The 23,816-nt window shown below is 42.5% G+C and overlaps 1 protein-coding gene across 2 annotated transcripts in view; it reads left to right on the top strand.

The window, feature by feature from the left end:
* LOC112225162 (kalirin) overlaps positions 1–23,816 on the top strand; it is a 288,186-nt gene that overhangs the window by 206,075 nt on the left and 58,295 nt on the right. For both annotated transcript variants that reach the window (XM_042306448.1, XM_024388841.2), the window contains exons 31-34: positions 817–918; positions 1,329–1,471; positions 1,806–1,908; positions 15,251–15,497. In XM_042306448.1, coding sequence (XP_042162382.1) covers positions 817–918; positions 1,329–1,471; positions 1,806–1,908; positions 15,251–15,497 — 595 coding nt within the window. The remainder of the gene's footprint in view (positions 1–816; positions 919–1,328; positions 1,472–1,805; positions 1,909–15,250; positions 15,498–23,816) is intronic.

Here is a 23,816-nt window from a genome sequence, read left to right as displayed (position 1 = left end):
TAGCCAACCCATTCCCTTTGATCTGCATCCAGCCTTGGATGAGATGTAAAGCCCCCATCGTGTGCGCGTGCCTGTGTGCCTGTGCGCCTGTGCGCGTGCCCACCTGCGCGTGCGCCTGCGTTGGATGAGTGCGCAGAGTATTTATGCTATTGTGGGCTACGATTCGTACGACGCTCAAATGTAGATATTCTTGCCGCCTTATCTCAATAATGTCACTCTCAATTGAGTGCCTGCTAAATGACTAAGATGTAGATTATGTGTAAGCAGGACTGGACTACGGTATACATGTTAATTGCCCGCTTGTGTAATAGGCTACAGTATTTCAGGGTGTTTTTAGAGGAAGCTGTGGAGGGAGAACACAAAGAGGCAGGTGTTGAATACATGAAAACCCGAGCAGATGGAGTGGTCTCAGTCCTGAATTAAAGCATGAATTATGAATGCATATGTGCGTGTCCAATAGCAGCTGTTCCAGGTTGCTTCCCACATGGCACCCTATTTGCCTTTATAGAGAGAGCCCTATGGGCCATGGTCATAATTAGTGCACTATATAGGGAATAGGGTGCCATTTGGGACACGCGACCAGCCAGGACCCAAGGACTACAGTCCACAGGGACAAAGAGGAAAGTTGGATGGGATTTACTATGACCGTATCTTAATGTACCTCTTAAATGCCATGTCCTTATCATAAAGGGAACGTTGCTATTGGGGGGTTTTAAATGATATTCAATGGTATACTGAACACATGATTTGGGATGCTCCAATTCATAAAAAGCATTTGAAAACAGTGTTTAAGAACTTGTTGTTCTCCATCTCCAGACATCAGAACTGGGCGTGACAGAGCACATTGAAGGGGACCCCTGTAAGTTTGCCCTGTGGGCTGGAAGGACCCCCTCATCTGATAACAAGACTGTCCTCAAGGTAGGTCCACAAAGGCATCTACTGATTCCTAAAGATAGTTTAGGGCAGCTTTCCCTTTTAGATCATAATGAATATGATTATACAGGGGGGACCTGATCCTAGATCAGCACTCCTACTCTGAGACGCTTTGTGAATAAGGGGCCCAGGTCTCTTAAAGCTGCCTTCTACTGATCTTCAAGATTTTTCAGGACATTGAGGGACATTAAAGGCCATATAATATAGACTGCCTAAGGACTAGGCCTATAAGGGCCATGCCTTGCAGAAGGCATCATTTACACAGCAACAGCTTCAGGGTTACAGTGCAGTTTTTCTCCTTTATACGCCAACACCTTCTCGTGAACTTCAAGTGACAGAGGCCAGAGGATCCAAAGAGTTCAATGTGATGTGGTGTGTCTCACTCTCCTCTCCAGGCGTCCAGCATTGAAGCAAAGCAGGAATGGATCAAGAACATCCGGGAGGTGATCCAGGAGAGGATCATCCACCTCAAGGGGGCGCTGAAGGAGCCCATCCACATGCCCAAAACCCCTGCCAAGCCACGCAACAACAGCAAAAGGTGAGCAGGCCCATCACTCTACCATGGCAGGCACCCACATAAGCAACACCTGGAAGAATAAACAATAATCAAATAAACAATAACCATATTTGATAGATCAGTACGGCTCATTATATTTGATTTGGTCCATCTTTTAAATTCGGATGGCTAAAGATACGATACACATCCCCTTCAACAAACCAACATCAAGACAGACAGTGATGACACATCCCTTTTAACTCTCTGTCTGTCTGTCTGTCTGTCTGTCTGTCTGTCTGTCTGTCTGTCTGTGTGTCTGTCTGTCTGTCTGTCTGTCTGTCTGTGTGTCTGTGTGTCTGTGTGTGTGTCCGTCCAGGGATGCTGGTGAGGATATCGACAGCCAGGGTGACGGCAGCAGCCAGCCAGACACCGTCTCCATCGCCTCCAGGACCTCCCAGAACACTGTGGACAGTGATAAGGTAGGAGGACGTCAGGAACATCTCTTCTATTCCCAATAGGGCTACACAAGATATTACCATCACACATATTTCACAATTGTGGGATGTGTATTGCATCAAACAAACAAAAAGTTACAGTGATATCGGTCACCTACAGTGCCTTCAGAAAGTATTCACACTCTTTTTCCACATTTTGGAAAATTATTGACTCAGGGGTGTGAATAGAAATGTATTTAATTTTCATGTCTAAACATGTTTTCACTTTTTTTTTTAAATGGGGTATTGTGTGTAGAATTTTGAATTCAGGCTAGAACACAACAAAATGTGTTATAAGTCAAGGGGTTTGAATACTGAAGGCACTGTGCATTGCAGACATTGCATTACATAAACCAATGGTGACTTGCCGCGTCTTCGACTGCACAGTCGGGAATACAATTGCTAAATCATGTGATGCGGTTAGCTGATATGTTAAACACTTATCGTAGCATCATGACACCTGGCATGCATTTTCAATGTGGTCAGTCTGGCCAATTGACTCCTCCCTAGCTCTGCCCCCTGTAGGTCACATGATGGAGAGGTAATTTACAAACAGGGTTTCCCTGGCCTCTCTTATGTTCGCAGCAGGGGCTGTGGCCTGTCATTAGAGATTAGACTCCCCATGTAGATGCTACTAGGTTAGACAACAATCATGTGAAGCTATGAAAAGGGTGTTAAGGTTATGTGTGGGCATGTGCCCTCACTCAGCATATGAAGGACCATATGAAATCAAAGTAAGGCTCATTTCAAACTATTTTGCAGCTAAATGGTTTCTCTTGAGCTAGAAGACACTGTATTGTTGGAGTGGGAGTAGCCAGCAAATCTGATGCCTTACGCTTGCTAACAGCAGCACTACAGGGTCGGACAGGCCATTTGCTTCAATTAAGACGCTGCGGAGCTGTCGCGAGATATGGCTTGGAAAATATACATCAATCCAGGGATGGGGAAATGTGTTGTACACCATATTGTCCCTTTATCCCAACTGTTAGTGGTGTTACGTTTGATACCGGAGCTTCAAGGCATGAGTCGAAATCACTACCTCGAAGCAAGTATGCCGATGCCTGTATCACTTTGTCAGAAGCTCATGATCAATGACGTCCGAAGCTTCGTTTCGTCCAACATCCACCTGATTTGGTTTGGTAGAAGACGAAAAGTCTATCTATAATAATTTGGCTTTTCTAAATTATTTTGACCAGCAGCTGCCACTAGTGTTATACTGTGTTGAACAAAGCCTTGAGTAATGAACCCATTTCTGACATAATTGACTGGAAAACCTCAATGCCTCAGGAAGCTTATTTTCCCCATCACTACCGACTGTTCCACAGAGAAGATTGAACGACTGGTTTTTAAGTGCCTGTCATTCAATCTTCCCAGTCTCACAGTTGGGACAATTCGGAGTACAGCACATTTCTCGTCCCTCGATTGAGGTAAGCTTTCCAAGCCATATCTCACACCAGCTCCTCTGTCTTAATTTAAACAGTCTTTATGACCCTGTAGTGATATGACCCTGTAGTGCAGCTGAAGGCAAGCACAAGGTGTTGAATCAGATTGCTAGTGTGTGAGTTAAGCTGGGCCATGTTCAGTAGTCAAATGTTCCGGATAGAAATGAAATAAATAGGGCTGACATGATTCCTTGTTCTGTGTATCAAAAAGACATGGTTGTTCTACCTCCTATTTCTATCTGAGCGTTCCACAACACAGCACTCTGTTGAACGTGACCCTGATGGGCGTTCTGTTGTGAAGCTGTCTCTGGTCGTGCCTGTTTGTTGTCTTGTCTTTTGGATGGAAGATCTCGCTTTGACCCTCCCCGCGGTCCCTGGTCAAAAGTATCGCACTAAATAGGGAATATGTTGCCATTTTGGATGCAAGCCAGAGAGGGAGGCCTGACCAGGCTTTTGTGATGCCCTATGGCCTTTTCATACAGTCCACCCACATGCCATGCTTTGCCCCAGTGCTAAATGTCACTCTGCCACACACAACAGACAGACAAGGCTCTAGAATGGAGTGACATGGCCTTGTTGGGCTGGTGATGAATGGGCCTGATGTGAGGGACGTTTATGGAACAGCCGTGTGTGTGTGTGTGTGTGTGTGTGTTTGTTTGTGTATGTCCTTCCTGGGCTTCTTCTCGTGTGTTTTTTCCATTCACTCTTGCCTAGTTTTTATCTCTGGAACCCAAACACAATTTCTACTCTCTGTTGTTTGCAGCCCTTCCTGACAGTTAGGACTGCTTTTGTCTTGGAGGTTGTCTCAACTGAAGAACAATATTATTTCATTCAGTCTTGAGGTGGGAGTGTTGTCTTGTTGCTCTTCTTGGAAGGCTCAGTGCTGGAGCTCCCTTATAGTTTATTGCAAGACCGATAAGCTAAATTCCGATGTTGCTTATGCTGTTGTGAATAGGTAGGGGAAGGCTGGATAGTACAAATCACAGTTCATAACGCCAAACCTGAACTAATTTGAGCGGCTAAGTATCACTGACTGACTGTCATGAGTTTTTTTTTCTTTTCTCTCTGTTGTTATGTCGCAAGCCGAGCCATGTCAATTCTTCCACAGACTTGGTTTTGAGGTCTTTCCAAGCCCTTCCAATGCCTTCGTCTGATCCAAGCTGAAAGTTTGCCACTCTGCACTGACACATGCAGACTCCTGTCTCGCACCCACTGCTATGGCCCAGTGGCTGTGGCTTCCACTGAGGGAGGATTTGTTTTCACCCTGCATGGAGCTGGAAGAGCTCGTCTGCGATCCAAATGGCACCCTATTCCCTATAGTGCACTACTTTTGTACAGAGCCCTATGGGATTCCCTATGGGCCCTGGTCAAAAGTAGCGCAGTACATAGGGAATAGGCTGACATTTGGGACGCACGCCTAGGCTGCATCCTGGGCTTGTCTTGCTGCCGTCTGTCTCCAACTTGTATTTTTCAGCGGTGTCTACTTTCCCCTAATAGATCCACCCACCCCATGGCTCCATGGAGTATTATAGAGTATTAAGTCCAACAACAACACTTTTTTTTGTAAATTTTTGGCTTGTAGATTGATACATGATGAAAACAGTTTTCTAAAATTTTACTTATTTTGGGTGTAAAACAGGGGCGTGCTTATTCACGAGGAACAAAATGGAAGCAAATGGGCCGAAACTGGGAAGGAATTACCTGAACATTGTCCAGTAGGAAAGGCTGTTTTTGTTTTCCTTTGCAAAACATTTTACTACGGTATGCACTTATGAATATGACCCATAGTTCACAAGGGTTTTTGGCCTCTGTCCCTCATGCTGCACATCTCATGGATGTGTTGCTGTGCTCTGCTCATTCACTAAGGCAAGGCTGTATGCCTCTCTCCATTAAAAGTTGACCCCCCCCCACCCCTGTCTCACCATATAATGAAGCTATTCTCCCATCGCCACGGCTGCATCCATAAGTCACAAGACGACCCTCACGCTCCTCCGATGGGAGAGGAGGGTTCTCTCTCTATTCTAACGTTCTCTTTCCCTCACTCACACGCTCTCTCTCTCTCCATCTTTCCCTCTCTCGCTCTTTCTCTTTTTCTTTCTCTCTACTTTTCTGTCTCTCTCTCTCTCTTTCCCTCTCCCTCCATCTGAAGGCTTTGGGCCAAGTTGGGCTTAGCGGTGTCCCTCCCTCCCTCCCTCCCTCAAGCAAGCAAGCAAACACACATGTTCCCTAATACACATACTGTCAGAGTGTAGATCATCACAGCAGCTTGGGATATCCAGTGTTCCACAGGCTTACTATGAGTAGTAGAGACGGGTCATAATAACAAACACTACTGTACAGCCTGCCTGTCTGGCTCAACCAATCAGAAGGCAGAGCTACTTGAACTGAGCTTAACTCACAGCAGCGCAGAGAGAGTGAAAGCAGAGCAAGAGACACCATGCCAAAGTGGATGAGCTTTAAACTTTTCAAGGAGAGCAGTCGCGTAAGTAATAGACCCTAGCTTCTCTACCGAAGTACCTTGGATCTTTTAAAGACCTGTGACGTTTAGAGAAGGTTTTGTCTAGGCTACGGGTCGTTTTGTCTAGGCTACGAGTCCTGCCAGATGTTGTCAGGCACTTGTCTGCTGTGCAATTTTAAATCATACCAAATGAATTAGTTGAATCTATTGATTTAATGTTTAGCCTGATCAGGATCTTTAAGATTGTAATTCTACTGTCAATGTATTCAAACTGTCCAAACTGTACATTACAGGTATGTATAGCTTCTCCACATATTCACCATAATAGAGAAAATGTATATCTCACCACATAGGCATATCATTCATGGGAATCATATTGGAGTCACATGAAATGTGTTAATGTGGCTAACATCAGATGGTTGTAATGTTATGCCGGAGCACTGAGAAGAAGCACATTGCTGTGTTGAAAGGGAGTTCCCTCCCTCATGTCCCAGCAGTAGAGCAGATTAATGGTTAAACTGTGAGGGTTGGCTGGGCCAGTCGACAAAGGAAGCAGGCTATTAAAACTGCCTCAATGAGACAGTACTTACTGACTCACTGTGCAGTTCTGAACATAGAATTATGGATATTGGCAGCCTAGCAACATGACAAAAAAAAACATCCATCTTGGTCAGGAAAAGTTTAATTCTAGAAACTGATCAAAATGTTGAATTATAGGATATGTTTGGCTCTGGCTAAAGACATGGTTGCAGTAGATTAACCCTATAGTGGCTTGTCTTGTCTACTGTTTGACTGAGTGTATGCGTAGACCTGGGTTCAAATACTTTTAAAAATCATTTCAAATCCTGTATCTGTGCTTGATTAAGCTTGCCTGTTGCAATGGAACCGATTTGAAAAGTTCCTAGTGTAAACCCTGCACACCTGGCATTCCAGGCAGGCTAAAGCAAACGCTCCAGATTTGAAATAGCATTTTAACCCAGGTCTGTGTTCGTATAGTCTAAGAAAATGAGGATGGAGGCTGTGTTGAGATGAGTATGCAGCAGACGGGTATGTCTTTATGACTGAAACACAAGGCAGGCTCGTCTGGCATTCAAAATTAGGTCATACTATGGCCCGCTAGTGATTTTATTTGGCCCCCCAAGTTTACTGAGCAAAAATGTACTGTAAACCAGGGATAGGTATCTAGATTCAGCCGCAGGCCATTGTTTGATTTATTTATTTATAGTATTTTTTTACCCCGTTTTCTCCCCAATTTTGTGATGGACTCGGGAGAGGTGAAGGTCGAGAGCCATGCGTCGTCTAAAAAACACGACCCTGCCAAGCCGCATTGCTTCTTGACACACTGCTCGCTTAACCCGGAAGCCAGCCGCACCAATGTGTCGGAGGAAACACCGTCCAACTGGCGACTATGTCAGCGTGCATGCGCCCAGCCCACCACAGGAGTCGCTAGAGTGCAATGGGACAAGGACATCCCGGCCGGCCAAACCCTTCCCTAACTCGGACGACGCTGGGCCAATTGTGCGCCCCCTCATGGGTCTCCCGGACTCTGCCGGCTGCTACACAGCCCGGGATCGAACCAGGATCTGTAGTGACGCCACTAGCAATGCGATGCAGTGCCTTAGACCGCTGCGCCACTTGGGAAGCCGCACCGCATGCCGATTTTTGACGTCGTGGATGGTCGGGGGACCAGAACAAGCCCAGAACAAGCCCAAAAAGGGATTGTATTTTAAAATAACAATAATTTCATGCCTTGAAAATAACAATCACAAATGTCAATATTTTGTGGGAGTACTTGGGAATAGTAAACTGGGTGATTTGATAGTATTTTTATAACTTCCCAGAATGCACCAGGCGGCCCTTTGATTACTCATGGGCAACGAACACAATGGGCATTAATAAGATTCCTGTTGCGTTTACGCACTGAAGGTAGGTGAGGAGTCAAACCAGGAGAGCAGAGATGTCAGTGTAGCGTATATATTTTAATCAGGGCATGTCCAAAAACACGGTACAGTACAATACCCAAAAGCAACGTCCAAGGCAATGGTAACTAACAGTATAAAAACACAACGCACCTTACTAAAATAACCACACGCGAAATACACTGAGAAAAGCCTCCACAAGCAACAAGAAAATAATCCCGGACAAACCTAAGCTGGGAAACAGGGGTAAATATACACACAGAAATGAAAGCAAAGGAAAACCCGGTGTGAATGAACCAAAGACAAAACAAACGGAAAAGGAAACATGGATCGGTGATGGCTAGTAGGCCGGCGACGCTGACCGCACCGCCCGAACAGGGAGAGGAACGGAAGTCGTGACAATTCTAATGGAGTTTACCCATCTCCTCAAAAGTATCTCTTGTTGAATCAACAAATCACACCACATACTTTACTTTCTGCTTTGATCCTATGGGTTCATACGCAATGGTCGCCAGTCCACCCACTATACCGTCATTGACTTAAATGCGGATGCCCGTTCTATTCTATTCTATTTCTACGGCAGCACATACAGTGAGGAGAGGAGATTTATTTGTTTTATTTTTGCTATTCTAACAGTTATTATGGAGACCGCGTCATCCACAATTCTATGACCGTCACAGCCCTACTCAACGCTACTAAAAAAGCCTTGACCACTCCAGCAGTGCTGAGTATTGCATTTTACCCCCCATGTATATTCTTTCTACTCTAATTGTCTGAAGTTCCAATTCAGTTAAGTTTGAATATATTTAGTCTGTCAATTGAACATCATTTGTAGGCTTATGTGTTACATTTGTTCTTCATGGACTCCCAGCCTTGCTTCTGAATCATAATAAATATTAATCAAAACACCCACGAGGAAAAGCAATCTCCATCACCAAGACTGTGGCCGGTGGCCATCCTAACCAGGGTTGTATTCGTGAGGCAACAAATGGAAGAAAATGGAATAGGGAAGTGAACTTGTCCAATACGAAACTCTTCCATTGCAAAATGTTTTTGTGGTGGTGTGTCCTAATGAATACGACCCCGAGTGAGCATTATTTGACGTGTGTACCTTGAGAGAGGCTCGACCACATCTCTGGCTGGCCTGGAGATCTCTTAGCAACGGGCCCCGTCTCCCCCCTGGTGGAGGTGACCTGAGACCTGATACCGTGCAGATGGTGTCGAGGGGAGATGAGGGTGTGTCCCAAATGGCATCCTATTCCCTACACAGAGGGGCTCTGGTCAAAAGTAGTGCACTATATAGGGAATAGGGTGCCATTTGGGACAATACCGAGATGAGACGACACCGGCCACATCTGCTGCTTGCTGCAGCTTAGACCCAACAGCTGCTGACATTTCATGGACAAAACTGTGCTGGGGGACAGAGGGCTCATGCCATGTCAGCTCCATTGTACCGTAAAGCCTCCATCCACGTCCCAAATTACACCCTATTCAGTGCACTACTTTTAACCAGTTCCCTTAGGAAATAGGGTGCTATTTGCATTCAGAAGACCTTGATTTAATTAACTTTTAGAACTCATTGTCAAAACGTTGCACATGGAACATGGAGATGTTGAGCATTGCTCTTATGATTATTTATTGTGAATGTTCGCACTGATTCTTATCATACTATAGAGAAGTTGCTTGGCTTGCAATGACCTCCCTTTGAACAATATTGCAGAATAGTCACTGGCACAGTAGTTGATTATCACAGTTTGATTTGCTGAGTGTTTATCATTCAGCTAATTAACAAATGAAACATGGACGTCACTCGCATTGCTGTGATCATTTGGTGGGTTATAATTATTTATCTGTTTCTCCTCTGTCTTCACCCAAACTCCTATGACTAGGTGACATAATTCAAAAAATGGCAGCTCCTTTTAATATTAAGGCCGAAACGTTAGTCTTGGATCGGTTCTGCCACAGCCCTGGAAACTCAGACACTTTACAATTTCCTGTTCCCCTTAGTCGGCACGGCTCTGACATCCACGCTATTTTGACCCAGACTGGGTTCTCTCTCTCACCCTCACTCACTCACTCACTCACTGTCTTACTCACTCACTCACTCACTCACTCACTCACTCACTCACTCACTCACTGTCTCACTCACTCACTCACTCACTCACTGTCTCACTCACTCACTCACTCTCTCACTCACTCACTGTCTCACTCACTCACTGTCTCACTCACTCACTGTCTCACTGTCTCACTCACTGTCTCACTCACTGTCTCACTCACTGACTCACTCACTGTCTCACTCACTGACTCACTCACTGTCTCACTCACTCACTGTCTCACTCACTCACTGTCTCACTCACTGACTCACTCACTGTCTCACTCACTGACTCACTCACTGTCTCACTCACTCACTGTCTCACTCACTGTCTCACTCTGCATCTCAACACACTGAGCCAAATGTTGTCCTCAGTGGGTTATTTATGGAGATTGAGCGAACATTTAAAGAGTCCTGTATTTATGCTTTTGACTTGGGTCTCAATGTTTTGGGCTTTTCCAAATGGGTTAATGTCTCAAACAAAAGTTGGTTTTATTTGCCATAAAAATGAAGTGGAGTTTAAATATAATGCTTTAACCCCTACTCCTTGGGCCCGTCTCAAATGGCACCCTATAATTCCCTATGTAGTGCACTACTTTTGAACAGAGCTGTATGGGCCCTGGTAAAAAGTAGTGCATGAAATAGGGAATATGGTGCCATGTGGGACTCAGCCCTTGTTTTTTGTGACTCTTGAAAACAGAGGGCACACCCTTATTGTTTTGGAAGATTCGTCACTGACACCCACACGGTTCTACCACAGTGTCTTATCCCTGGCTCATAACACGTTGCTATTTTTCCAGGTGGCTTTGCTGGAGAGGTTAAAATAGGAACTGTTGGATGCCATCATGAAATGTTTGTTTTTATTTAGTCTCTTTTACAATGGCCATGAAACAGTCTCCCTCAATGTATTTCACATGAATCTGGCCTTGTGTCCTTCTATGTATGCATACTGTGAATCCCCCTTAACTGTCCAGCTCCAATCATATTTTATTATGGTCACCACAATAATTAGGCTGAGTTACTGGCAGTTGTTATTCTACTAATTGGACAGAATTAATCATGTGGAGGTCTGTTGTGCTGCTCGCCAGTATAAAACCATGGGATGTATTAACGAACAAGTATTTATCACTATAGTAACAAGGGATTCTTCTGCAGGCTGTTTGTTTTTGTCAAATTAACTCCTTTGGGGACAGTTTCAATGTAAGACACCACTTAATGAGAGGTCAGTTCACTGATGTTCCGTTGGCTTTGGAACACAGGGAGGTTGTTGTTTTATTTAGGAGAGAGGGTGAAACACAGATCCTGCAGCTAGCTGTCTCCTATAAAATATGTTGAGGGAATCTTATTATTATTGCATTATTCACATGTTGTGAAACACTGATCTTGGGTCAGTTCGTATTTCCCCCACTAATGGTTAAGGTTAGGATTGGTGTGAGAGGACGCTGATCCTAGATCTGTACCCAGGGGAAACTTCAGGCTGGATCCTGTAAGGACAGACACTGAGGTGGTGCTGTGGCCTGCATGGCCTGCCTGCCTGTTGAGAGTAAACATACATGACATACATAGACAGGAAGAGGAGAGGCCCAGGCTGTCTGAGCCCCACTTGCACTCATGAATTATACAGCTGGGACCAGATGGCCAACCATGCAGCTCGCAGAGTTACCCCTTACCAGATAGCCATCCAGGAGTTACCTCAGAGTTACCTCTGACCAGATGGCCAACCATGTACATTGCAGATTTACCTCTGACCAGATGGCCAACAATGTACGTTGCAGATTTACCTCTGACCAGATGCCAACAATGTACGTTGCAGAGTTACCTCTGACCAGATGGCCATCCAGGAGTTACCTCAGAGTTACCTCTGACCAGATGGCCAACCATGTACGTTGCAGAGTTACCTCTGCTTTCAGGGCCAATGGGGCAGGGGTAAAGTAAGCCGGGTCCGGTACAGCGTCCCGGTAAAACGTGAGCCTATCACAGTAATTAAAACAAAGCAAAGAGAACTATAGGCAATTGCACCATAGTTTAACATTAGCCTGCTGAAGGTCAGCTGTATGAAAATGACCGAATTGACTTGACACTCCAAATTGCACTCTTTCCATTCATCAAATTGCGGGTGCACAGTGCACTGTTTGGATGCTGTAATTATTTAGTGAGTGGACGAACATGCGCGGGTAGCCAACAGGAGCGCTTTTTGAAGTGATTGTTTGACAATCGGATGAAAACATCAAGACTGGTTGTGTTTATGCCTTGTTAAAAATGTAATACATGATGAAAGTTCCATGGCAAACCTTTACTGTGCCGACAGAGATCATATTAAATTAATAGGGATTCTATATCTATATATATGAAACCCATTAAAAAAATGTACTAGGTCCCGTAGCGGTAAGAAATCAAATCTACTTCCACCCCTGGGGAGTAGGGTAGAGGTGCCCCTAGATGTTGATCCTGGGTCAGTTTTGCATTTCCCAACTCATGGTTAAGGTTAGAAACTGATCCTAGATCTCTACCGATGGTCAACTTTGACCCAGAGCTTTCTGTTGACTCTGTGAACTCTGTCCTATTATGCACAGGGTGTGAACTGTTGATGATGGTAGCGTTCGGACATGACTCATGCCTCTTATCAATGCTGTGGGCATATTAGTCAGCCTATTGAACTGAGAGGTGTGTATTAGATTCTGCAGTCAGGCAGATATACCACTGAACTCTGCGGGCCGGTTTCCCGGACACAAATTAAGCCTCTTCCTGGACTAAAACCCTATTTCAATAAAGAATTTACATTGAGCATGGCAATGTGTTTTTTGTTGTTGTTGTTATAGACAATGTAATAGACTAAGCGTTTTGCCCTCAAACAGTCTTGTTTGCCATGTCCATGTAACTTAACTGTGGCTTACAGTGACAATTCTAATAATAGTGAGCTCTTTAATGAAGCACATGTTTTGGCTCCGTGATCCTCAGTGGTCAGAAATGGGGGGGACAATGTAGCGAGTGATGCATAGCCTGATGATGCTTCCAGAAAGCTGTGGGTGGTCTGTCTTGATATACAGTGAGTTCCGAAAGTATTGGGACAATTACACATTTATTGTTGTTTTGGCTCTGTACTCCAGCATTTTGTATTTGAAATTATACGAGTGCAGACTGTCAGCTGTAGTTTGAAGGCATTTTCATCCATATCAGGTGAATGGTCCCCCCCCATTTTAGGGGACCAAAAGTATTGGGACAAATTCACTTGGGTATTAAAGTAGTAAAAAGTTTAGTATTTGGTCCGTCGATCTTCCTCATTCATCATTATTCACGATTCATTCAGGATTATCCATAATAATGTAGAAGAGTCTAGAATCTATTCTTATTTGCATTAAAAGTGACTTCAAAATAACACTATTTTCCATTCATTTCTTTTGGGCACAAAATAATCTGAAACGCAACCAAAATGAACAGAATATGCGTCCAACAAGTTTGTCGAGTCACAAGTTTGATGTAGTCATTTGTGTGCTATGGACATGGGACCAGAGTAGAGCGTCTGAGCAGATGAGGAAGTGTTGAGTCGACTGTAAGTGACAGCCTGAGGATTGATCCTATCCTATTTTCATTTCCCAAGGTGCAAGGTGGGAGATTTACTGACTTCCAATTGGCTCCTAGCTTGATGATGATTGTGAAACCAGAGATAATCTTCCTCAGCCGGAGAACATGAATAATCATAGAAGACTGTGGATTTCCTCATAACTGGGAGCCTGCAGTCATTTATGACTCTCATCGATCAAACCGGTATAGTGCCACAACCGCTCCCTCGTGTAGAGTTCCCATAGGCATGCGTACCAAATGACACCCTATTCCCTATATAGTGCACTACTTTTGACCCAGACCTCTTATGGGCCCTGGTCAAACGGGGTCGCTATTTTTGAGACTCAGCCATAATCACCAGACGACTATGAGATATAGTCTGTAAGCGTCCGTTTATTACCACACTTCACTCACATAGTCATATAATACCATCCAGTTGAGTCATTTAGTGGGTGTAAATATGAGCAGGTTGAATCTTGCCTTGAAGGCTGAACTGAGCGATTTCCACTAGATGTGCCAGCTGCAAAGTCACAAATGTACTATATTGTAAACATTTATGAAAACTAAAATGTGCTTTTTGGTCTTTAAGGTTAGGTTTAGGCATTAGGGTTAGATTTAAAGTCTGATTTTAAGACTTTGTGGCTGTGCCAGCTAGTGATCACTCTGCAGAGCTGCCTCCAGAACAAGATTTGTGACAAACACGGCTAACCTGCTATAAATATGACGGCATGACTTCTCTTTCTAGAAACTAAGCTGATCTCTGATACTGATAATGAGTTCATGACCAGGTCAACTGTGTTGAACTGATACATTCTCCTACATATTTATTTGGACAGAGAAGCTCAAATATTTAATTTGGCGTGTTACTCCAGCATTTTGGATTTGAGATCAAATGTTTTATGAGGTGACAGTACAGAATGTCACCTTTTATTTGACGTTATTATTGTACATATCTGTTTTGCCGTTTTATCGTAGAAATGAAATCACTTTATGTATCTAGTCCCCCCACTTGAAGGTATAAGTATTTGGACAAGTTCACTTACAGTGTATATTGTCAAAGGTTTAGTATTTGGTCCCATATTCCTAATATTAAATGACTACATCAAGCTTGTGACTCTACACATTTGTTGGATGCATTTTCAATTTGTTTTGGTTGTGTTTCTGCTATGTTGTATAAATGAATGGTAAGTAATGTATCGTATCATTTTGGAGTCACTTTTATTGTAAAGAAGAATGGAATATGTTTCTGAACACTACATTCTAGTGGATGCTATCATGATTACGGATAATCATTAATGAATTGTGAATAATGATGAGTTAGAAAGTTAGAGGATTAAATGATCTTTGTGCATCTAACTTCCTCACTCATCATTGTTCAAGATTCATTCATAATTATCTGTAATCATTATCATAAGCTGTCCCACATGACACCCTATTCCCTGCAAAGCTCACAGCTCAGGTCCCAGTGTAGGTCAAGCAGGTAGCCTAGTGGTTAGTGTTGGGCCAGTAACCGAAAGGTTGCTGGATCGAATCCCCGAGCTGACAAGGTGACAAAGGAAAATCTGTCATTCTGCCCCTGAACAAGGCACTTAACCCACTGTTCCCCTTTAGGCCGTCATTGTAAATAATAATTTGTTCTTAGCTGACTTGTCTAGTTAAATAAGAAAATTAAAAAGCCCTGTTGTGGTTATGACGGTATTCACATATTAGTTTAATGGAGTGCTATGGGCATATGCATAAAAACAATGTGAGCTCTTTCCTTTTCTCTGCCATGATAATAGTATTATTTGTGCGAAAAACCCGCCTTGTTTTAAAGACTATATAACTCACTGTTCTCTCTCTCTCTCTCTCTCAGCTCTCCGGGGGCTGTGAGTTGACGGTGGTGTTGCAGGACTTCACAGCAGGTTGTTCCAGCGAGCTCAGCCTTCAGACGGGTCAGACGGTGGAGTTGCTGGAGAGGCCCAGTGACCGCCCCGGCTGGTGTCTGGTGCGGACCACCGACCGTAGCCCCCCTCAGGAGGGCCTGGTGCCCAGCTCGGCCCTCTGTATCTCCCACTCCCGCAGCAGCGTGGAGATGGAGTGCTTCTTCCCCACAGGGAAAGGTAAGGGCATCAACAATTTTACAGTTGAATAAAGAAGGACAGATTTACTAGTAGATCTTTATAGAATGAAGGTGACATTTGGTCAACCAAATGTGATGGCTTGTTCAATAGAACAAAATCTTACAATTGTCTTGGTCCTCTGTTGTTTTTGTTTGGCAGCATGGTAATGTCACTTCTTTGTATCTCTCATTCAATGTCAGAGCTGTGGAAAGATTTGATATGAATAAACCCGCAGCAAATGTTTACCATTTTTTCACCTGCTACGGGCACTGCTGGATTTTTCAGAACTTGGAAGCATTTTGTTCCCAGACAACACAACATGTCTTAGTCCTACCTGTAGAGGGAGGTGTTGGTTGTCACTAGGATTCGAGGCAGGTTGGCCATTTGACAGCTAGGGGAACATTTTGCCTCTGAGGAACCCTTGGCATTTTACCTCGGTACAATATCCGTCTCCACTTACGTCACTCAGAAAGGTTTTGGGTATAATGATGGCAATTCTCTCAAACGGTTTTCACTTCAACATGCTGCTCACACTCTGTGATAGTAGCTAATGCCTCTCTGCTTTCCGGGACAAACGTAAAAGAGGTTCCGTTACGACTTTCATGGAGGCTCTCTCTAGCGTGGTCTAATGTTGTGTATATGGAATTGTAATTAGATTTTGGTGTAGCGTTGAAAAGGGGGTAGTTTTGACACTTGTCCTGTAACTTTAATTTACGTAGAGGTATCCATTGTCCGAATTAAACTTTTGTGTCAAACAGAGAGAGAGCGTACCACAGAAGTTTATAGAGTTGAACTTAGGGGTCACTATGTGTCACATTTAGCCCAACAATGAGCACCATTATGCTCTTTCGAACACAGCCCATCCATAGCAACTTAACAAAGGAGCACAGTGGTTGCCGTAGGGATTTCTTCTAGTTATAAAATTTCTACTTGTCACATGCTTCGTAAACAACAGGTGTAAGTGAAATGCTTACTTACGGGTCCTTTTCCAACAATGCAGAGTTAAAGATCTAGAAGTTGCCCTAATGCCGATTGAGTCTGCTTTTTTAAAAACATTTGTAACAGAGACTGTGTGGTTTCTAGGAGTCCATGTTGTGAAATGACTGGCTATTGTTAGCCGCCTCAGTGGATATCTGACGAACCTCTTGTTATTGTCCATAGGACATTCCTTTGTGACCTGTCCCGAATTTCATTTGTTTTGCTGATTTGGACCTAAAACATCCCTTGTTCCTATTCTGAGATGCTGTGGACACCCTTGCTTCTGTGAAAAGGGATTATTTTGGGAATATAGTTTATGGTAGTGTTGGTTGATTGAGTAGCACAGTGATACCACAAGGCTTAAGATAATAAAGTTTGCTGAGCACTGTTAGGTTCTTCATATCCATTACATCCAAGTTAGTCATTTTGCATGTACAGTGCCTTCCGAAAGTATTCACACCCCTTGACATTTTCTACATTTTGTTGCGTTACAGCCTTAATTCAAAATGGATTAAACATATTTATTTTCAAACCCATCTGCACACAATACCCCATCATTTAGGTAATTTGGTATTTTATTAGGATCCCCATTAGCTGTTGCAAAAGCAGTAGCTACTCTTCCTGGGGTTGACATGAAACATGACATAATACAAAACATTAATAGACAAGAACAGCTCTAGGACAGAACTACATATTTTTTAAAGGCACAGGCACACGTAGCTTACATATCAATACATATACACACACACACGCTATCTAGGTATAGGGGAGAGGCGTTGTGCCGTGAGGTGTTGCTTTATCTGTTTCTTGAAACCAGGTTTGCTGTTCATTCGAGCAATATGAGATGGAACGGAGTTCCGTGCAATAATGGCTTTATATAATACTGTACGTTTTCTTGTATTTGTTTTGGATTTGGGGACTGTGATAAGACCCCTGTTGGCATGTCTGGTGGGGTACGTGTGTGTGTCAGTGCTGTGTGTAAGTTGACTATGCAAGCAATTTGGGACTTTCAACACATTAATGTTTCTTATTAAAATAAGTGATGCAGTCAGTCTCTCCTCAACTCTTAGCCAAGAGAGACTGGCATGCATAGTATTTATATCAGCCCTCTGATTACAATGAAACGCAAGACATGCCGCTCTGTTCTCAGCCAACTGCAGCTTAAAACCTCTTTGATCTACCCATCCCGGATCCGGGAGCATTGTCATCAACTGACACTAATTAGCATAACGCAACGGACATAAATATTACTCGAAAATATTCATATTTATGAAATCACAAGTGACATATATTGAAACACAGCTTAGCCTTTTGTTAATCACCCTGTCATCTCAGATTTTGAAATTATGCTTTACAGCCAAAGCAAGACAAGCATTTGTGTAAGTTTATCGATAGCCTAGTATAGCATTATGCCTAGCTAGCAGCAGGCAACCTGGTCACAAAAATCAGAAAAGCAATCCAATTAAATCGTTTACCTTTGCTGAGCTTTGAATGTTTTCACTTACGAGACTCCCAGTTAGATAGCAAATGTTCCTTTTTTCCAAAAATATTATTTTTGTAGCCGAAATAACTCCGTTAGTTCTTCACGTTTGGCTGAGAATTCGACCGGAACGACAACCCCGAAAAATATTCAGAATTTGCTCCATAATATCGACAGAAACATGGCAAATGCTGTTTATAATCAATCCTCAAGGTGTTTTTCAAATATCTATTCGATAATATATCAACCGGGACAGGTGGCTTCTTAGTAGGAAAGAGAGAAACAATGGCCACATTTGTCTTTTATGCACAAAACACTCTTGAAAGCCTCCAGCTGACCACTGACGCAATGTTGACGTTCAGGCTCATTTTTCAAAATAAAAGCCTGAAACTATGTATTGTGACACTAGACACATTAGGGAAGCCATAGAAAAATGAATCTGATTGATATCTCATTCACTGCTCAATAGGGACGCATAGGAACTCAGAGCTTTCTAAATAAGAGTCCCTTCCTGATTGGATTTTTCTGAGGCTTTCGCCTGCAATATCAGTTCTGTTATACTCACAGACAATATTTTTACAGTTTTGGAAATTTTAGAGTGTTTTCTATCATAAGCTGTCAATTATATGCATGTTCTAGCATCTTGTCCTGACAAAATAGCCCATTTACTTTGGGAACATTATTTTTCCAAAAATGAAAATAGTGCCCCCTAGATTCAACAGGTTATAACTAGGTCTTTCCTTGCAGCACTTGACCACATGACTGGACAATAATCAAGATAAGACAAAACTAGAGCCTGTAGGGCTTGCTTTTTGAAGTGTGGTGTCAAAAAAGCAGAGCATCTCTTTATTACATACCTCTTCCCATCTTTACAACCATTGAATCTATATGTATTGACCATGACAGTTTACAATCTAAGGTAACACCAAGTAATTTAGTCTCCTCAACTTGTTCAACAGCCACAACATTCATTACCAGATTCAGCTAAGGTCTAGAACTTAGAAGGATGTGTACCAAATACAATGCTCTTAGTTTTAGAGATGTTCAGGACCAGATTACTACTGGCCATCCATTCCAAAACAGACTGCAACTCTTTGTTAAGGGATTCGGTGACTTCATAGCTGTGGTTGCTGATGCGTATATGGTTGATTCATCAGCATACATGGACACACATGCTTTGTTTAATGCCAGTGGCAGGTCATTGATAAAAATAGAAAAGAGTAGAGGGCCTAGAGAGCTGCCCTGCAGTACACCACACTTTACATGTTTGACAATAGTGAAGCTTCCATTAAAGAAAACCCTTTGAGTTCTATTAGAGGTTGAAAAACCATAACACATACAGTTGAAGTCGGAAGTTTACATATACCTTAGACAAATACATTTAAACTCAGTTTTTCACAATTCCTGCCATTTAATCCAAGTAAAAAGTTCCTGTCTTAGGTCAGTTAGGATCACCCCTTTATTTTAAGAATGTGAAATGTCAGAATAATAGTAGAGAGAATGATTTATGTCTGCTTTTATTTATTTCATCACATTCCCAGTGGGTCAGAAGTTTACATACACTCAATTAGTATTTGGTAGCATTGCCTTTAAATTATTTAACTTGGGTCAAATGTTTCAGGGTAGCCTTCCACAAGCTTCCCACAATAAGTTGGGTGAATTTTGGCCCATTCCTCCTGACAGAGTTCCGAAAAGTACGATCTTTGCCCCCATGTGCAGTTGCAAACCATAGTCTGGCTTTTTTATGGCGGTTTTGGAGCAGTGGCTTCTTCATTGTTAAGGGGCCTTTCAGGTTATGTCAATATAGGACTCGTTTTACTGTGGATATAGATACTTTTGTAGCTGTTTCCTGCAGCATCTTCACAAGGTCACTTTTTGCACCAAAGTACGTTCATCTCTAGGAGACAGAACGCGTCTCCTTCCTGAGCGATATGATGGCTGCATGGTCCCATGGTGTTTATACTTGCGTACTATTGTTTGTACAGATGAACGTGGTACCTTCAGGCGTTTGAAAATTGTTCCCAAGGATGAACCAGACTTGTGGAGGTCCACAATATTTTTCTGAGGTCTTGGCTGATTTCTTTTGATTTTCCCATGATGTCAAGCAAAGAGGCACTGAGTTTGAAGCTAGGCCTTGAAACGCATCCAAAGGTACACCTCCAATTGACTCAAATGATGTCAATTAGCAGAAGCTTCTAAAGCCGTGACATCATTTTCTGGAATTTTCCAAGCTATTTAAAGGCACAGTGAACTTAGTGTATGTTAGTGTTTGTTAACTTTTGATCAACTGGAATTGTGATACAGTGAATTATAAGTGAAATAATCTGTAAACAGTTGTTGGAAAAAATACTTGTGTTGTGCACAAAGTAGATGTCCTAACCAACTTGCCAAAGTTATAGTTTGTTAACAAGACATTTGTGGAGTGGTTGAAAAACGAGTTTTAATGACTCCAACCTAATGTGTATGTAAACTTCCAACTTCAATTGTATATTTTTTCAACAACAGGTTATGGTCTATAGTATCAAAGGCTGCACTGAAATCTAACTGTACAGCTCCCACAATCTTCTTATTAACAATTTCTTTCAACCAATCATCAGTCATTTGTGTCAGTGCAGTACATGTTGAGTTATCTTCTCTATGAGCATGCTGAAAGTCTGTTAATTTGTTCACAGAGAAATAGCATTGTATTTGGTCAAACACCATTTTTTTCCCCCAACAGTTTGCTAAGAGCTGGCAGCAAGCTGATAGGTCTGCTGTTAGAATCAGTAAAGGCTGCTTCACCACTCTTGGGTAGTGGAATGATTTTGGCTTCCTTCCAGGCCTGAGGACAAAGACTTTTCTCTAGGCTCAGATTAAAGACATGACAGATAGGAGTTGCTATAGAGCCGGTTACCATGCTCAGTAGCTTTCCATCTGTTGTCAATGCCAGGAGGTTTGTCATTATTGATTGATGGATAACAATATTTATTCCACATTAACTTTACAAAATTCAAACTTGCAAATGCTTTTATTTCATTATTATTATTTTTTATGCATGAACGCGATGGCTCACTGTTTGTTGTTGGCATTTCCTGCCTAAGTTTGTCAATAAAGTAATCATTAAAATAATTGGCAACATCAAATGGTTTTGTGACGAATAAGCCATCTGATTCGATGAAAGATGGGAGTTGAATTTGTTTTCCTGCCCGTCATGTTCCATCATTCTTTATATCATTGATCTTAGCTTCATAATACAATTTCTTGTTCATTTTGTTGAGTTTAGTCACATAATTTCTCAATTTGCAGTAAGTCAGCCAGTCATATTATCCACTCCTTTTGCCCCATCTCTTTCAACCATACAGTTTTTAAAATCCTCATCAATCCATGGAGCCTTAACAGTTCTAATAGTCTGTTTCTTAACAGGTGCATTTTTATCAACAATCATAAATTCCTCAGGTGCTACATCTGGATGCTCCTCATTAATCACATCAGACCAACAAATATTTTTAACATCATCCACATAAGAGTCACAGCAAAATCTTTTGTATGATCTCTTATACACTATTTTGGGCCCAGCTTTTGGAACTTTTGCTTTCCTGGATGTAGCCACTATATTGTGATCACTGCATCCAAAGTTCTACAGTATTAATATAAATGTGGATGATCTTGTTCCTGTTGTGTTTGTAAACACCCTGGTAGGTTGGTTAATAACCTGAACCAGATTACAGGCACTGGTTACAGTGAGAAGCTTCCTCTTGAGCGGACAGCTTGATGAAATCCAGTCAATATTCAGGTCCCCAAGAAAGTAGACCTCTCCGTTTACATCACATACACTATCAAGTATTTCACACACATTATTTAGATACTGTTAGCACTTGGTGGCCTATAGCAACACCCCGAACAAAAAGGCTTTAGATGTGCCAAGTGAAACTGCAACCACAACACTTCAATAAAAATTCACATGAGATCTTCTATAGGCATTATAAGGATATGGCTCTGAATATATATATATATATATATATATATATATATATATATATATACAGCAACACCTCCCCATAAGCATTTGTACAACTGACTTTCTGTCTCTTCTATAGATGTTATATCCTTGTATTGCTACTACTGTATCATCAAAGTGAGTCTCAGAAATTCCTAATATATACATTTTATCTGATGTTAGCAAGTTATTGATTTCATGAACCTTATTTCTAAGGCTGCATATATTAATATGGGCTATTTTCAGCCCTTTCCTGGGTAGCTTATCAGAGATAGACAGACATAATATGGAAAAGAGCACACAAAGCATGAGGAAACAATATACATTCAGCAGTCCATTAATCAATTGCTGTGTGTGTGCGCTCTGCAGGGTTGAAGCTACAAACCCATAGGCTTGGTTCTCTCATCCCTTCCAGGCTTGAGGGAGGGAGGGAGGGAGGGAGGGTGGGTAGACAATGAGCCTGTCATAGCGGATGTAAGCAATATCCACTCCAAAGTGAAAACATGTTTTTAGAAAATGTTGCACATTTATTGAAAATGAAATCCAGAAATATCTCATTTACATACTGTGCATTGGAAAGTTTTCAGACCCCTTGACTTTTTCCACATTTTGTTACGTTTAAAGCCTTAATCTAAAATATATATATATATTTTTTAATCCCTCCTCAATCTACACATAATACCCGACAATGACAAAGAAAAATCATGTTTTTAGAAATGTTTGCAAAAAAAAAAATCACATTTACATAAGTATTCAGACCCTTTACTCAATACTTTGTTGAAGCACCTTTGGCAGGGATTGAGTCCTCTTCGAGTCAGCTTCGATTCCTCTTGGGTATGACGCTACGTGCTTGGCACACCTGTATTTGAGGAGTTTCTCCCATTCTTCACTGCATATCCTCTCAGCCTTTGTCAGGTTGGATGGGGAGCTTCGCTGCACTGCTATTTTGAGATGTTCGTTCGGGTTCGAGTCTGGGCTCTGGCTGGGCCACTCAAGGACATTGAGACTTGTCCCAAAGTCACTCCTGCGTTGTCTTTGCTGTGTGCTTAGTGTCGTTGTCTGAAGTCCTGAGCGCTCTGGAACAGATTTTAATCAAGGATCTCTCTGTACTTTGCGCTGTTCATCTTTCCCTCGATCCTGACTAGTCTCCCAGTCCCTGCTGGAGAAAATCATCTCCACAGCATGATGCTGCCACCACCATGCTTCACCATAGGGATGTTGCCAAGTTTCCTCCAGACGTGACGCTTGGCATTCAGGCCAAAGCATTCAATCTTGGTTTCATCAGACCAGAGAATCTTGTTTCTCCTGGTCTGAGATCCTTTAGGGGACTTTTGGCAAACTCCATGTGGGCTGTCGTGCCTTTTACTGAGTCCATCTGGCTACTCTACCATAAAAGCCTGATTGGTGGAGTGCTGCAGAGATGGTTGTCCTTCTGGAAGGTTCTCCCATCTCCACAGAGGAATGCTGGGGCTCTGTCAGAGTGACCATCGGGTTCTTGGTTACCTCCCTTCTTGGGTACCGCCACTGTATTTTTGGGGACCTTCAATACTGAAGACATTTTGGTACCCTTCCCCAGATCTGTGCCTTGACACACTCTTGTCTTGGAGCTCTACAGCGGTTCCTTCGACCTCATGGCTTTGTTTTTGCTCTGACATGCACTGTCAACTGTGGTACCTTATATAGACAGGTCTGTGCCTTTCCAAATCATGTCCAATCAACTGAATTTACCACAGGTGCTCCAATCAAGTTGTAGAAACATCTCAAGGATGATCAATGGGAACAGGATGCACCTGAGATCAATTTGGAGTCTCATAGCAAAGAGTCTGAATACTTATGTAAATAAGGTATTTCTGTTTTTTTAAATATACATTTGAGATCTTCAGTT

The sequence above is a fragment of the Oncorhynchus tshawytscha genome, linkage group LG26 (assembly GCF_018296145.1).
Source record: "Oncorhynchus tshawytscha isolate Ot180627B linkage group LG26, Otsh_v2.0, whole genome shotgun sequence".
NCBI lineage: Eukaryota > Metazoa > Chordata > Actinopteri > Salmoniformes > Salmonidae > Oncorhynchus > Oncorhynchus tshawytscha.
This window is presented reverse-complemented; position numbering and strand designations above follow the sequence as displayed.